Source organism: Oncorhynchus nerka, linkage group LG27 (assembly GCF_034236695.1).
Source record: "Oncorhynchus nerka isolate Pitt River linkage group LG27, Oner_Uvic_2.0, whole genome shotgun sequence".
NCBI classification, from domain to species: Eukaryota; Metazoa; Chordata; class Actinopteri; order Salmoniformes; family Salmonidae; genus Oncorhynchus; species Oncorhynchus nerka.
Genome location: NC_088422.1, coordinates 10,956,613 through 10,971,710, shown reverse-complemented (window position 1 = coordinate 10,971,710; position 15,098 = coordinate 10,956,613). Strand labels below are relative to the sequence as shown.

General features: G+C 45.2%; 1 protein-coding gene across 1 annotated transcript in view; it reads right to left on the bottom strand.

The window, feature by feature from the left end:
* Positions 1 to 15,098, bottom strand: part of LOC115111242 (excitatory amino acid transporter 1-like) — a 36,584-nt gene that overhangs the window by 8,601 nt on the left and 12,885 nt on the right. Inside the window, exons 4-6 of the mRNA XM_029637105.2 lie at positions 9,553 to 9,757; positions 8,541 to 8,583; positions 393 to 667 (exon numbers count right to left, since the gene is read on the bottom strand). Of these exons, the coding sequence (XP_029492965.1) occupies positions 393 to 667; positions 8,541 to 8,583; positions 9,553 to 9,757 (523 nt within the window). The remainder of the gene's footprint in view (positions 1 to 392; positions 668 to 8,540; positions 8,584 to 9,552; positions 9,758 to 15,098) is intronic.

Genomic DNA, 15,098 nt, shown 5'->3' with positions numbered 1-15,098 from the left:
CAGCCTGTAATTCCTAACCAGCCTGTAATTCCCAGCCACCTTGTAATTCCCAACCAGCCTGTAATTCCTAACCAGCCTGTAATTCCCAACCAGCCTGTAATTCCCAGCCACCCTGTAATTCCTAACCAGCCTGTAATTCCCAACCAGCCTGTAATTCCCAACCAGCCTGTAATTCCCAGCCACCCTGTAATTCCTAACCAGCCTGTAATTCCCAGCCACCCTGTAATACCCAGCCACCTTGTAATTTGAACTCTCCGGGGTGAGGTTTCCTCTAGGTACAGATTTAGGATCAGCTTCCAGTCCCACAATCCTAAAACTGAACCAAAATCAATGTCTAGGGGCAACTTCGCCCTAAACCGAATTCAAACCATGCCTAACACTGCACCACGCACCACATGATAATGGCCACCAGTCTCATGATAGCCTCGTTGAGACAGACAAAGAAGTCCTTGAGGGGCTTTCCCTGCTCCTTCATGCTGCCAATGATGAGACCGAAGCATATGGAGAACACGACCAGACCCAGGGCATTGACCCCGTTCACCTGCCCCGGGATGGGGATCACCTCCTCCCGCATGATATGCTGCCCCTGGGTCCCGTTCAAGACGAAGAGGGTATCGTTCACCGTCATCTTCACATGGACCACTCTCTTTCCGTACTGCGTTTTAAACTGTAGGGCAAAGGTGCAAAGCTTTATTGATTTTTGTTCAGTGTTTATACAGTGCATTTGGAAAGTATTCAGACCCCTTGACTTTTCCACATTTTGTTACGTTACAGACTTATTCTAAAATGGATTAACTCGTTTTTTCCCCCTTATCAAATTACACACAATACCACATTATGACAAAGCAAAAACTTTGCAAAAAAACCTGAAATATCACATTCAGACTTTTTTCTCAGTACTTTGTTGAAGCACCTTTGGCAGCGATTACAGCCTTGAGTCTTTTTGGGTATGATGCTACAAGTGTGTCTTGGACGATCATTAATGTGAAGACTTAAATGATCAAATCAATTGTCTATGTGTAATTATTACATGATTAAACTAACACCACGGGAAAATGTTGTTTAAAGAGTTACTATTTCCAGAATTGAACTCTCTCAGATATTTTCATATCTTATCGATTAGTCACTTATTAATGTATTATCACATCATCAGTCATATTCTGAAGGTCGCAAACTCTTGGATATCAGCACGAACCCTAGTATAAATGATGAATCAGTGATATACCAATTGCTTAATTATTTATTTACTAACTAACTAAATAATCACACAGAAGTACATAAATACACACAGGATAGGTTATACATTATACATGATACAATGAAAAGTCCCTAGTGGACTAAACCAATATGACGGCTTGTTACACCAAATGAAAAGGGAGGGGCAGGTGAGAAAGAGCGGGAGGAAAAACAAAAACGACTCCACTATCGTACACACAGCTGATAACTATGCTCATGGAAATGCTAATACCTTGCACATGAATGGCCGCTCATTCGAAAATATTTACAATTTACACATTTACGATTGTATGCCTTTGTTGTCTCTGTTGAAATCGCTAGTCCGTCTGCTGGAGAGTCAGTCGACAGAAAGTCTCTGGTTTGTCCCCCAGATCCTTTGTAGTTGTAGCGTCTGTCTGTTGCAATGGATATGTGAGTCGTACCAATGGTCGTTTGATATGTTCTCCTCTCGTCTTCGGTCAAGTTTCCTAGACTATTTTGTGTAGTCTAGAGCGACTTCCTAGGTTAGTTAGCCAGCTATTGTCGTTCTTTTAACGCAACGTAACGTAATCAACACTGCTAGCTAGCCAGCTAGCCCCGAATAGCAGCACAGTAGAAACTATTACACTCAACGGAACGACTTGATTAGTGTAGTGTCAACAACGCAGCCAATGCCAACTAGCCTACTTAGTCAACAACGCAGCCTCTGCCAGCTAGCCTACTTCAGCAGTACTGTATCATTTTAATCATTTTAGTCAATAAGATTCTTGCTACGTAAGCTTAACTCTCTGAACACTCGTGACGTGTAGTCCACTTGTCATTCCAATCTCCTTTGCATTAGCGTAGCCTCTTGTGTAGCCTGTCAACTATGTGTCTGTCTATCCCTGTTCTCTCCTCTCTGCACAGACCATACAAACGCTCCACACCGCGTGGCCGCGGCCACCCTAATCTGGTGGTCCCAGCGCGCACGACCCACGTGGAGTTCCAGGTCTCCGGTAGCCTCTGGAACTGCCGATCTGCGGCCAACAAGGCAGAGTTCATCTCCGCCTATGTCTCCCTCCAGTCCCTCGACTTCTTGGCACTGACGGAAACATGGATCACCACAGACAACACTGCTACTCCTACTGCTCTCTCTTCGTCTGCCCACGTGTTCTCGCACACCCCGAGAGCTTCTGGTCAGCGGGGTGGTGGCACCGGGATCCTCATCTCTCCCAAGTGGTCATTCTCTCTTTCTCCCCTTACCCATCTGTCTATCGCCTCCTTTGAATTCCATGCTGTCACAGTTACCAGCCCTTTCAAGCTTAACATCCTTATCATTTATCGCCCTCCAGGTTCCTCGGAGAGTTCATCAATGAGCTTGATGCCTTGATAAGCTCCTTTCCTGAGGACGGCTCACCTCTCACAGTTCTGGGCGACTTTAACCTCCCCACGCCTACCTTTGACTCATTCCTCTCTGCCTCCTTCTTTCCACTCCTCTCCTCTTTTGACCTCACCCTCTCACCTTCCCCCTACTCACAAGGCAGGAAATACGCTCGACCTCATCTTTACTAGATGCTGTTCTTCCACTAACCTCGTTGCAACTCCCCTCCAAGTCTCCGACCACTACCTTGTATCCTTTTCCCTCTCGCTCTCATCCAACACTTCCCACACTGCCCCTACTCGGATGGTATCGCGCCGTCCCAACCTTCGCTCTCTCTCCCCCGCTACTCTCTCCTCTTCCATCCTATCATCTCTTCCCTCTGCTCAAACCTTCTCCAACCTATCTCCTGATTCTGCCTCCTCAACCCTCCTCTCCTCCCTTTCTGCATCCTTTGACTCTCTATGTCCCCTATCCTCCAGGCCGGCTCGGTCCTCCCTCCCGCCTCCGTGGCTCGACGACTCATTGCGAGCTCACAGAACAGGGCTCCGGGCAGCCGAGCGGAAATGGAGGAAAACTCGCCTCCCTGCGGACCTGACATCCTTTCACTCCCTCCTCTCTACATTTTCCTCTTCTCTCTCTGCTGCTAAAGCCACTTTCTACCACTCTAAATTCCAAGCATCTGCCTCTAACCCTAGGAAGCTCTTTGCAACCTTCTCCTCCCTCCTGAATCCTCCTCCCCCTCCTCCCTCTCTGCAGATGACTTCGTCAACCATTTTGAAAAGAAGGTCGACGACATCCGATCCTCGTTTGCTAAGTCAAACGACACCGCTGGTTCTGCTCACACTGCCCTACCCTGTGCTCTGACCTCTTTCTCCCCTCTCTCTCCAGATGAAATCTCGCGTCTTGTGACGGCCGGCCGCCCCTACAACCTGCCCGCTTGACCCTATCCCCTCCTCTCTCTCCAGACCATTTCCGGAGACCTCCTCCCTTACCTCACCTCGCTCATCAACTCATCCCTGACCGCTGGCTACGTCCCTTCCTTCTTCAAGAGAGCGAGAGTTGCACCCCCTTCTGAAAAAACCTACACTCGATCCCTCCGATGTCAACAACTACAGACCAGTATCCCTTCTTTCTTTTCTCTCCAAAACTCTTGAACGTGCCGTCCTTGGCCAGCTCTCCCGCTATCTCTCTCAGAATGACCTTCTTGATCCAAATCAGTCAGGTTTCAAGACTAGTCATTCAACTGAGACTGCTCTTCTCTGTATCACGGAGGCGCTCCGCACTGCTAAAGCTAACTCTCTCTCCTCTGCTCTCATCCTTCTAGACCTATCGGCTGCCTTCGATACTGTGAACCATCAGATCCTCCTCTCCACCCTCTCCGAGTTGGGCATCTCCGGCGCGGCCCACGCTTGATTGCGTCCTACCTGACAGGTCGCTCCTACCAGGTGGCGTGGCGAGAACTCCGTCTCCACACCACGTGCTCTCACCACTGGTGTCCCCCAGGGCTCTGTTCTAGGCCCTCTCCTATTCTCGCTATACACCAAGTCACTTGGCTCTGTCATAACCTCACATGGTCTCTCCTATCATTGCTATGCAGACGACACACAATTAATCTTCTCCTTTCCCCCTTCTGATGACCAGGTGGCGAATCGCATCTCTGCATGTCTGGCAGACATATCCGTGTGGATGACGGATCACCACCTCAAGCTGAACCTCGGCAAGACGGAACTGCTCTTCCTCTCGGGGAAGGACTGCCCGTTCCATGATCTCGCCATCACGGTTGACAACTCCATTGTGTCCTCCTCCCAGAGCGCTAAGAACCTTGGCGTGATCCTGGACAACACCCTGTCGTTCTCAACTAACATCAAGGCGGTGGCCCGTTCCTGTAGGTTCATGCTCTACAACATCCGCAGAGTACGACCCTGCCTCACACAGGAAGCGGCGCAGGTCCTAATCCAGGCACTTGTCATCTCCCGTCTGGATTACTGCAACTCGCTGTTGGCTGGGCTCCCTGCCTGTGCCATTAAACCCCTACAACTCATCCAGAACGCCGCAGCCCGTCTGGTGTTCAACCTTCCCAAGTTCTCTCACGTCACCCCGCTCCTCCGCTCCCTCCACTGGCTTCCAGTTGAAGCTCGCATCCGCTACAAGACCATGGTGCTTGCCTACGGAGCTGTGAGGGGAACGGCACCTCAGTACCTCCAGGCTCTGATCAGGCCCTACACCCAAACAAGGGCACTGCGTTCATCCACCTCTGGCCTGCTCGCCTCCCTACCACTGAGGAAGTACAGTTCCCGCTCAGCCCAGTCAAAACTGTTCGCTGCTCTGGCCCCCCAATGGTGGAACAAACTCCCTCACGACGCCAGGACAGCGGAGTCAATCACCACCTTCCGGAGACACCTGAAACCCCACCTCTTTAAGGAATACCTAGGATAGGATAAAGTAATCCCTCTCACCCCCCCTCCCCCTGAAAAGATTTAGATGCACTACTGTTCCACTGGAGGTCATAAGGTGAATGCACCAATTTGTAAGTCGCTCTGGATAAGAGCGTCTGCTAAATGACTTAAATGTAAATGTAAATGTAATTTTACATATACAGCTGCAGACTGTTAATGTGTAGTCTTTAGTTTTGTAGAGATTTTCTTCTTCTCTATTGAAAGTTTCAGATTTCTAGCCATTACGTGCCTCTCAGCTCAAGCTGTTGGTCTCGTTGGCCTCATGTACATTTTGTTGGAAGTGGGTTTTATACACTCTGGGAAAAGGGGGTGTTCTATGACGCCGATGTAATTTGTGGGCGTGGCCACTGACTTGGTTAAGACTTCAAATGAAAAACAATTATCTCTTTTTTTTTAACTAGGCAAGTCAGTTAAGAACAAATTATTTTTTTCAATGACGGCCTAGGAATAGTGGGTAAACTGCCTGTTCAGGGGCAGAACGACAGATTTGTACCTTGTCAGCTCGGGGATTTGAACTATGCAACCTTCCGGTTACTAGTCCAACGCTCTAGAAATAGTTTCACATTTAATCATACACGTTCCTCCACATTTGGATGTGAGTCTGATAACGGGTAAATATATACAGTCAGAGATACAGTTATGTTGTTCTACCGTCTTTAGTTACATCACAAATTATTACCAAATTCGACAGGATTGTTCTTTAAATACCCATGGACCATTCCAAATGTTTGGAATACAGAAATACTGTTTACTGAACTGCAACGTCTCTCCCTGTGGTATAACAAAGGGATTTAACTTCCATTGCTGAGAGTGGGAGAGAGAGTTTTCCTGCAGGTATTTATGACCATCATAAAACTGTGGAGAGAGAGAGAGGGGGTGCCTATGATCCTTCCCCAAAGAGCATGTCATGACACTTGGCACAACTGTATTTGGAGAGTTTCTACCATTCTTCTCTTCAGATCTCCTCAAGCTCTGTCAAGTTAGATGGGGAGCGTCGTTGCACATATAATTTCAGGTCTCTCTAGAGATGTTCGATCGGGTTCAAGTCCGGGCTCTGACTGGGCCACTCAAGGACATTCAGAGACATGTCCCGAAGCCACTCCTGCATTGTCTTGTGGTTGTGTGCTTATAGTCATTGTCCTGTTGGAAGGTGAACCTTTGCCCCAGTCTGAGGTCCTGAGCGCTCTGGAGCAGGTTTTCATCAAGGTACTCTCTGTACTTTGCTCAGTTAATCTTTCCCTCGATCCTGACTAGTCTCCCAGTCCCTGCCACTGAAAACATCCCCACAGCATGATGCTGCCACCACCATGCTTCACCGTAGGGATGGTGACTCGTTTCCTCCAGACTTGATGCTTGGCATTCAAAACCAAAGAGTTCAGCCTTAGTTTCATCAGACCAGAGAATCTTATTTCTCAAGGTCTGAGAGTCCTTTAAGTGCCTTTTGGCAAACTCCAAGCGGGCTGTCATGTTCCTTTTACTGAGGAGTGGCTTCCATCTAGACACTCTACCATAAAGGACTGATTGCTGGAGTACTGCAGAGAAGGTTCTCCCATCTCCACAGAGGAACTCCAGAGCTCTGTCAGAGTGACCATCGGATTCTTGGTCACCTCCCTGACCAAGACCCTTCTACTCGATTGCTCTGTTTGGCCGGGTGGCCAGGTCTAGGAAGAATCTTGGTGGTTCCAAACTTCTTCCATTTAAGAATGATGAAGGCCACTGTGTTCTTGGGGACCTTCAATGCTGCTAAAAAATGTTGGTTACCTTTCCCAGATCTGTGCCTCGTCACAATCCTGTCTCAGAGCTCTATGGACAATTCCTTCGACCTCACAACTTAGTTTTTGCTCTGACATGCACTGTCAACAGTGGGACCTTATATAGACAGGTGTGTGCCTTTCCAAATCATGTCCAATCAATTGATTTTACCACAGCTGGAATCCAATCAAGTTGAAGAAACAGCTCAAGGATGATAAATGGAAACAGGATGCACCTGAGCTCAATTTCGAGTCTAATAGCAAAGGGTCTGAGTACTTATGTAAATAAGGTATTTCAGTTTTTATTTTGTAATAAATTAGCAAAAATGTCTAAAAACACGTTTTTACTTTGTTAATATGGGGTATTGTATGTAGATGGATTAGGATTTTTTTTTTTTAATACATTTTTAGAATAGAATATAGAAGATTTTTTAAAAAAAATCAATTTTAGAATAAGGCTGTAACGTAACAAAATGTGGAAAGTCAAGGGGTCTGAATACTTTCCAAATCCACTGTATATGGGTAGGTAGATTTCTATGAACAGATTAACAATGAAAAAAACCAACACACTTGATTACATAAAAAACCTGGTCCTCTGTAGCTCAGTGGGTTGAGGCATGGCACCTGCAATGCCAGGATAGTGGGTTTGATTCCTGGGACCACCGATATGATAAATGTATGCACGCATGACTGTAAGTCTCTAAGGATAAAAACATCTGCTAAATGGTGTATAATATGTCATGTACACTGAGAGTAGAACACCTGCTATTTCCATGACAGACTGACAAGGTGAAGGCTATGATCCCTTTCTGATGTCCACTGTTAAATCCACTTCAAACATGTCACACCCTGACCATAGTTTGCTTTGTATGTTTCTATGTTTTGTTTGGTCAGGGTGTGATCTGAGTGGGCATTCTATGTTATATGTCTAGTTTGTCTATTTTCTATGTTTGGCCTGATATGGTTCTCAATCAGAGGCAGGTGTTAGTCATTGTCTCTGATTGGGAACCATATTTAGGTAGCCTGTTTTGTGTTGGGTTTTGTGGGTGGTTGTTTCCTGTCTTTGTGTTTGTTGCACCAAATAGGGCTGTTTCGGTTTTTCCACGTTTATTGTTTTGTATTATGTTCATGTTTAGTTTTCTTATTAAAAAACATGAACCTCAACCACGCTGCATTTTGGTCCTTCCCAGGAAGAACCCTGTTACAAAACAGTGTAGATGAAGGAGGGGAGATGGGTTAAAGAAGGATTTCTAAGCCTTGAGACATGGATTGTGTATGTGTGCCATTCAGGGAGTGAATGGGCAAGACACAATTATTTAAGTGCCTTTGAAAGGGGTATGATAGTATGTGCCAGGTGCACCGGTTTGTGTCAAGAACTGCAACAACGCTGCTGGGTTTTTGACACTCACCAGTATATCAACAATGGCCCACCACCCAAAGGACATCCAGCCAAGTCGACAAAACAGTGGGAAGCATTGGAGTCAACATGGACCAGCATCCCTGGGGAATGCTTTCGACACCTTGTGGAGTCCATGCCCCGACGAATTGAGTCTGTTCTGAAGAAGGTGTTCCTAATGTTTGGTGTATTCACGATAAGCAGTGGACTTTGATATTTCCCTGTGGGTTATATTACTAGGCTTCGTTTATACTATCTGGAAATGGCACTGATCTGGGTTTCACATTGTTCCCTTTGTACAAATATGTCAGTGAGATCGATGTACGGTCCAGGTTTACATTTTGGAACAGAAAAGGACTTACCTGCTGTGTGCAAGCTTGCACAATGTTTGGAGGGAACATGTTTCTAGAAGAGAGAAACAAACCAATCAAATCTCACTACTGAAAAAAGTATTTTACTTGCTTTTTATTTTCCTTTACAGTGACAAACTGATCATTCAAGCTGATCATTCATGTGAATGTAAGAGAATATTAGAAAACAACAACAGAACAGCAACAGAATAGCAACAACAGAATAGCAACAACAGAACAGCATTTATCACTCCAGTGTTAATCTGCAATATTGTAATTATTCGCCTACCTCCTCATGCCTTTTGCACACATTGTATATAGACTCCCCTTTTTTTTCTCTACTGTGTTATTGACTTGTTAATTGTTTACTCCATGTGTAACTCTGTGTTGTCTGTTCACTCTGCTATGCTTTATCTTGGCCAGGTCGCAGATGCAAATGAGAACCTGTTCTCAACTAGCCTACCTGGTTAAATAAAGGTGAAATAAAAAATCAAATAAAAATAGGAAGCAACAACAGAACAGCAATAGGAAGCAACAACAGAACTTCAACAGGAAGCAACAACAGAATAGCAACAACAGAACTTCAACAGGAAGCAACAACAGAACAGCAACAGGAAGCAACAACAGAACAGCAATAGGAAGCAACGACTGAACAGCAACAGGAAGCAACAACAGAACAGCAACAGGAAGCAACGACTGAACAGCAACAGGAAGCAACAACAGAACTTCAATAGGAAACAACAGCAGAATAGCAACAGGAAAAAACAACAGAACAGCATAAGGAAGCAACAACAGAACGACAACAGGAAACTACAACAGAACAGCAACAGGAAACAAGAACAGAACAGCAACAGGAAGCAGTATAAATTACAGTTGCGACTCTAACTCAACACCAAGTGACCTCGTCAGCAAGTTTCGGATCTCTTGGCGTAACGGTTAAGGTGTTGGGTTGACAATCGCTGGACCTGGGTTTGAGTCCCGGGCAGGGCAACACCCTGAATACACAACAATAATTATGGCCTACCTGATGAGGTCCAGGAAAGCGTCAGCAGGGCTGACCTGCTCGATCTTCTGCTGATTTTTGAATTCGTCCTTGGAGCCCTTCCCAGGGTGGATGATGAGCACCATGACGATGCCGATGAAGACTGCGATGATTGTGGTGGTCATGTAGTACACCACTGCCCGCATACCCATCTTCCCAGAGGCACGGCTGTCCAATGCTGCAATGCCTGGTGGGACAAAAAGACAACCTGGTGAGTCAGTCTGAAAATAGAGAAAACACTTGATGACAATCCGAGACCTGCCATGCTCACCAAGTATGTGTCCCAAATGGCTCCCCATTCCCTCTATAATGACTAGGGTGCTATTTAGGACACGGGCCACCACTATCCCCTGACGTTTTCTAACACAGGAATTGAAACTAGCTGTGACTTCCAGGCTGGACTGCTTCAGCTGAGTCGCTGTACCTGAGTTTGAATCTCTTTGACGGGATGTAAAGGATGTTAAAGTGAGACATTTTTTAAAATTGTTATTCTGTGGAGGATAACATACTGGGACAATAAGCTTGCTTCAATAGCAATGACGTTAGTTAGCGACATATTTTCAGTGTCAGCTGTTCTTATGGGGTATTTCCCCCAGTTCAGCCTTTTGTGTGAATGAGATGTGATGTATGTGTTCTTTTCAGAGGTGCACTGTGTGACCCCTACATGGCCCCCAGTCTCTCTCCTCTGCTCTCCCCCTTTACACACTAATCTTATTGCCTGCAATTCTCTTTCTTTACCCCCCCCTTTCCCTTTCGGACAACCCTGGGAAAACTTGTTGACTTAGTCCAGCTTGCACAGCTACATTGATTCTCCCCCATCTCTTTGGCAACAAGAAATGCAGCCACCGCATTTTCATCCTTTAGAGTGAAATAATTACTTTCTCATTCAGAGAACGTTCATTAAACCAAAGTGCTGTACACCCTTAGGAAAAGGGTTCCAACAGGGTTCTTCAACTGTCCCCATAGGAAAAACCTTTTTGGTTGCAGGTAGAATACTTTGTGGTTCCAGGTAGAACGCTTTTGGGTTCCATGTAGAACCCTCTGTGTAAAGGGTTCTACATGGAACTCAAAAGGGTTATAAATGAAACCAGAAGGGTTATTCAAAGAGTTCTAGAGGCGAGGAGAGTAGAGGAGACATTGTGATGTTAGAGCTATGCCAACTAAAATTCACAGCCATCCAGCACAATACCTATTCAGTTCCTTTAGGTCCCGGACAATGAGCATGAGGCCATTAACTCTGTATAGGTTCTGTCCTAAATGGTACTCTATTCATTTAAAAGTAGTGCACTACATAGGGAATAGGGTGCCTTTTGGGACACAAACCCAGATCTCTGGCATTAGCACAACAGACAAAAGTGAACTATTTATTTGAAGCCTGTCAGAAGTAGAAGTTCCCTGCAGGGTTCCTTCATTTATTGAACTGATGCAAATGCAGATAGTCTGTCTGATGTTCTATATTGACTTAGACCTTTTATGAACAGTGATTTTTAGGACAATTTTTTTTTATGGCAAAAACATCTTGAAGACAACTGATCGTGCCAATCAAGACACTGTTTAGGCCTACATTGCCAACTGTGCATCAACAGTGTGGTGTTTACTTTAACATGAGAGATTATACATACATCCAGATAAGCAAAACAGAGGCACAGTGCATTCAGAAAGTATTCAGACCCCTTGACCTTTTCCACATATAGTTACATTACAGCTTTATTATAACATTGATCAATTGTTTCCCCCCCTCATCAATACCCCATAAATGACAAAGCAATGACAACGTTTTTTATTTTGAATACATTTTATAAACATTTTTAAAAAACTGTCTTTTGCTTTGTCATTATGTGGTATTGTATGTAGATTGATGGGGGAAATACAACTATTTCATACATTTTAGAATACGGCTGTTAACGTAACAAAATGTGGAAAAAGTCAAAGGGTCTGAATACTTTCTGAATACACAGAGTTAGTGTAAAAAAAACGTATTAGCCTGATTTAGCCATGGGCTAGAACTAACGAGTGGGTTCATGTGAGCAGAGGCCCCACCACACACCCCTTGTATAACCTCCACGGCCCCAACCCCTGTATCCCAATTCATCCACCCACCCACCCTTTAAACCTCTGCACTTCCCTCTTATGTGGGGACATGAAATGCCTGGCCACAATATGTTTTTTTTTCTCTTCTAGAAAGCAACGGAAGGAAATGCAGTGTTTTATGTGTAGTAAGAGGACAAGGAGGGAGAGCCATGAGGGCCCTTGTCACAAGCAGACCACACATAGCAGTAATTAGAGCAGCTGACGCAAAGAGGGAGAAAACGACAGAGGCCTCTCTCTCTCTCTCCCTCTCTCTCAATTCAATTTAAATTTAAATGTAAGGGCTTTATTGGCATGGGAAACATATGTTAACATTGCCAAAGCAAGTGAGGTAGATAAACAAAAGTGAAATAAACAATAAAACATGTACAGTAAACATTACACTCACAGAAGTTCCAAAAGAAGAAAGACATTTCAAATGTCATATTATGTCGATATACAGAGCTGTCTGTGTGTACACATCTAACGTAAAGATGTTTTTTGTTAATGTATTTTTATTTCACCTTTATTTAACCAGGTAGGCCAGTCGAGAACACCTTTATTTAACCAGGTAGGCTAGTTGAGAACACCTTTATTTAACCAGGTAGGCTAGTTGAGAACACCTTTATTTAACCAGGTAGGCTAGTCGAGAACAAATTCTCATTTACAACTGCGACCTGGCCAAGATAAAGCAAAGCAGTTCGACACATATAACAACACAGAGTTGTTGGAGTAAATGGAGAACATTGAGTAAAACAAACATACAGTCAATAATACAGTAGAAAAATAAGTCTATATACAATGTGAGAAAATGAGGTGAGATAAGGGAGGTAAAGGCAATACATAGGCCATGCTGGCGAAGTAAATACAATATAGCAATTAAAACACTGGAATGGTAGATTTGACAGTAGGTGAGTGTGCAAAGTAGAAATACTGGGATGTAAATGAGCAAAATAAATAACTAAATACAGTAGGGGAAGAGGTAGTTGTTTGGGCTATTTATAGATGGGCTATGTACAGGTGCAGTGATCTGTGAGCTGCTCTGACAGCTGGTGTTTAAAGCTAGTGAGGGAGATAAGTGTTTTCAGTTTCAGAGATTTTTGTAGTTCGTTCCAGTCATTCTCCAGCAGACAAATGGAAGGAGAGGCGGCCAAAGGAGGAATTGGCTTTGGGGGTGATCAGAGAGATATACTGTACCTGCTGGAGTGCGTGCTACAGGTGGGTGCTATGGTGACCAGCAAGCAGAGATAAGGCGGGGCTTTACCTAGCAGAGACCTGAGGATGACCTGGAGCCAGTGGGTTTGGCAACGAGTATGAAGCAAGGGCCAGCCAACGAGAGCGTACAGGTCGCAGTGGTGGGTAGTATATGGGGCTTTGGTGACAAAACGGATGGCACTGTGATAGACTGCATCCAATTTGTTGAGTAGGGTGTTGGAGGCTATTTTGTAAATGACATCGCTGAAGTCAAGGATCGGTAGGATGGTCAGTTCTATGAGGGTATGTTTGGCAGCACGAGTGAAGGATGCTTTGTTGCGAAATAGGAAGCTAATTCTAGATTTAATTTTGGATTGGAGATGGTTGATGTGAGTCTGGAAGGAGAGTTTACAGTCTAACCAGACACCTAGGTATTTGTAGTTGTCCACATATTCTAAGTCAGAACCGTCCAGAGTAGTGATGCTGGACTGGCGGGCAGGTGCAGGCAGCGATTGGTTGAAGAGCATGCATTTAGTTTTACTTGCATTTAAGAGCAGTTAGAGGCCACGGAAGGAGAGTTGTATGACATTGAAGCTTGTCTGGAGGGTTGTTAACACAGTGTTCAAAGAAGGGCCAGAAGTATACAGAATTGTGTCGTCTGTGTAGAGGTGGATCAGAGACACCAGCAGCAAGAGCGACATCATTCATATATACAGAGAAGAGAGTCGGCCCAAGAATTGAACCCTGTGGCACCCCCATAGAGACTGCCAGAGGCCCGGACAACAGGCCCTCAGATTTGACACACTGAACTCTGTCGCAGAAGTAGTTGGTGAACCAGGTGAGGCAATCATTTGAGAAACCAAGGCTGTTGAGTCACATCTGTTGATGTGCAAATGGTTAAAGTACAAAAGGGAAAATAAATAAACATAAATATGGGTTGAATTTACAAAGGTGTTTGTTCTTCCCTGGTTGCTATTTTCTGGTGGCAAAAGGTCACAAATCGTGCAGCTGTGATGGCACACTGTGGTATTTCACCCAATAGATATTGGAGTTTGTCAAAATTGGATTTGTTTTTGAATTCTTCGTGGATCTGTGTAATCTGAGGAAAATATGTCTCTAATATGGTCATACATTTGGCAGGAGGTTAGGAAGTGCAGCTCAGTTTCCACCCCATTTTGTGGGCAGTGTGCACATAGCCTGTCTTCTCTTGAGTGCCAGGTCTGCCTACTTTCTCAATAGCAATGTTCACTGAGTCTGTACATAGTCAAAGCTTTCCTTAAGTTTGGGTCAGTCACAGTAGTCAGGTATTCTGCCACTGTTTGGGGCCAAATAGCATTCTAGTTTGCTCAGTTTTCTTTCCATGTGTCAAGTAATTATCTTTTAGTTTTCTCACAATTTGGTTGTGTCTAATTGTGTTGCTGTCCTGGGGCTCTGTGGGGTCTGTTTGGGTTTGTGAACAGAGCCCCAGGACCAGCTTGCTAAGGGGACTCTTCTCCAGGTTCATCTCTCTGTAGGTGATGGCTTTGTTATGGAAGGTTTGGGAATTGCTTCCTTTTAGGTTGATTGTATAATTTAATGGCTCTGTTCTGGATTTTGATAATTAGCGGGTATCGGCCTAATTCTGCTCTGCATGCAGTATTTGGTGTTCTACGTTGTACACTGAGGATATTTTTTGCAGAATTCTGCATGCAGTCTCAATTTGGTGTTTGTGAATTCTTGGTTGGTGAGTGGACCCCAGACCCTCTCTCTCTCTCTCTACCTCCGTCTCCCTCTCTCTACCGCTGTCTCTTTCTCTCTCTCTCTACCTCCGTCTCCCTCTCTCTACCGCTGTCTCTTTCTCTCTCTCTCTACCTCCGTCTCTCTCTCTCTACCTCCGTCTCTCTCTCTCTCTCTACCTCCGTCTCTCTCTCTACCTCCGTCTCTCTCTCTCTCTACCTCCGTCTCTCTCTCTCTCTCTACCTCCATCTCTCTCTCTCTCTACCTCCATCTCTCTCTCTCTCTCTCTACCTCCGTCTCTCTCTCTCTACCTCCGTCTCTCTCTCTCTCTCTACCTCCGTCTCTCTCTCTACCTCCGTCTCTCTCTCTCTCTACCTCCGTCTCTCTCTCTCTACCTCCGTCTCTCTCTCTCTCTCTACCTCCGTCTCTCTCTCTCTCTACCTCCGTCTCTCTCTCTCTCTACCTCCGTCTCTCTCTCTCTACCTCCGTCTCTCTCTCTCTACCTCCGTCTCTCTCTCTCTCTACCTCCGTCTCTCTCTCTACCTCCGTCT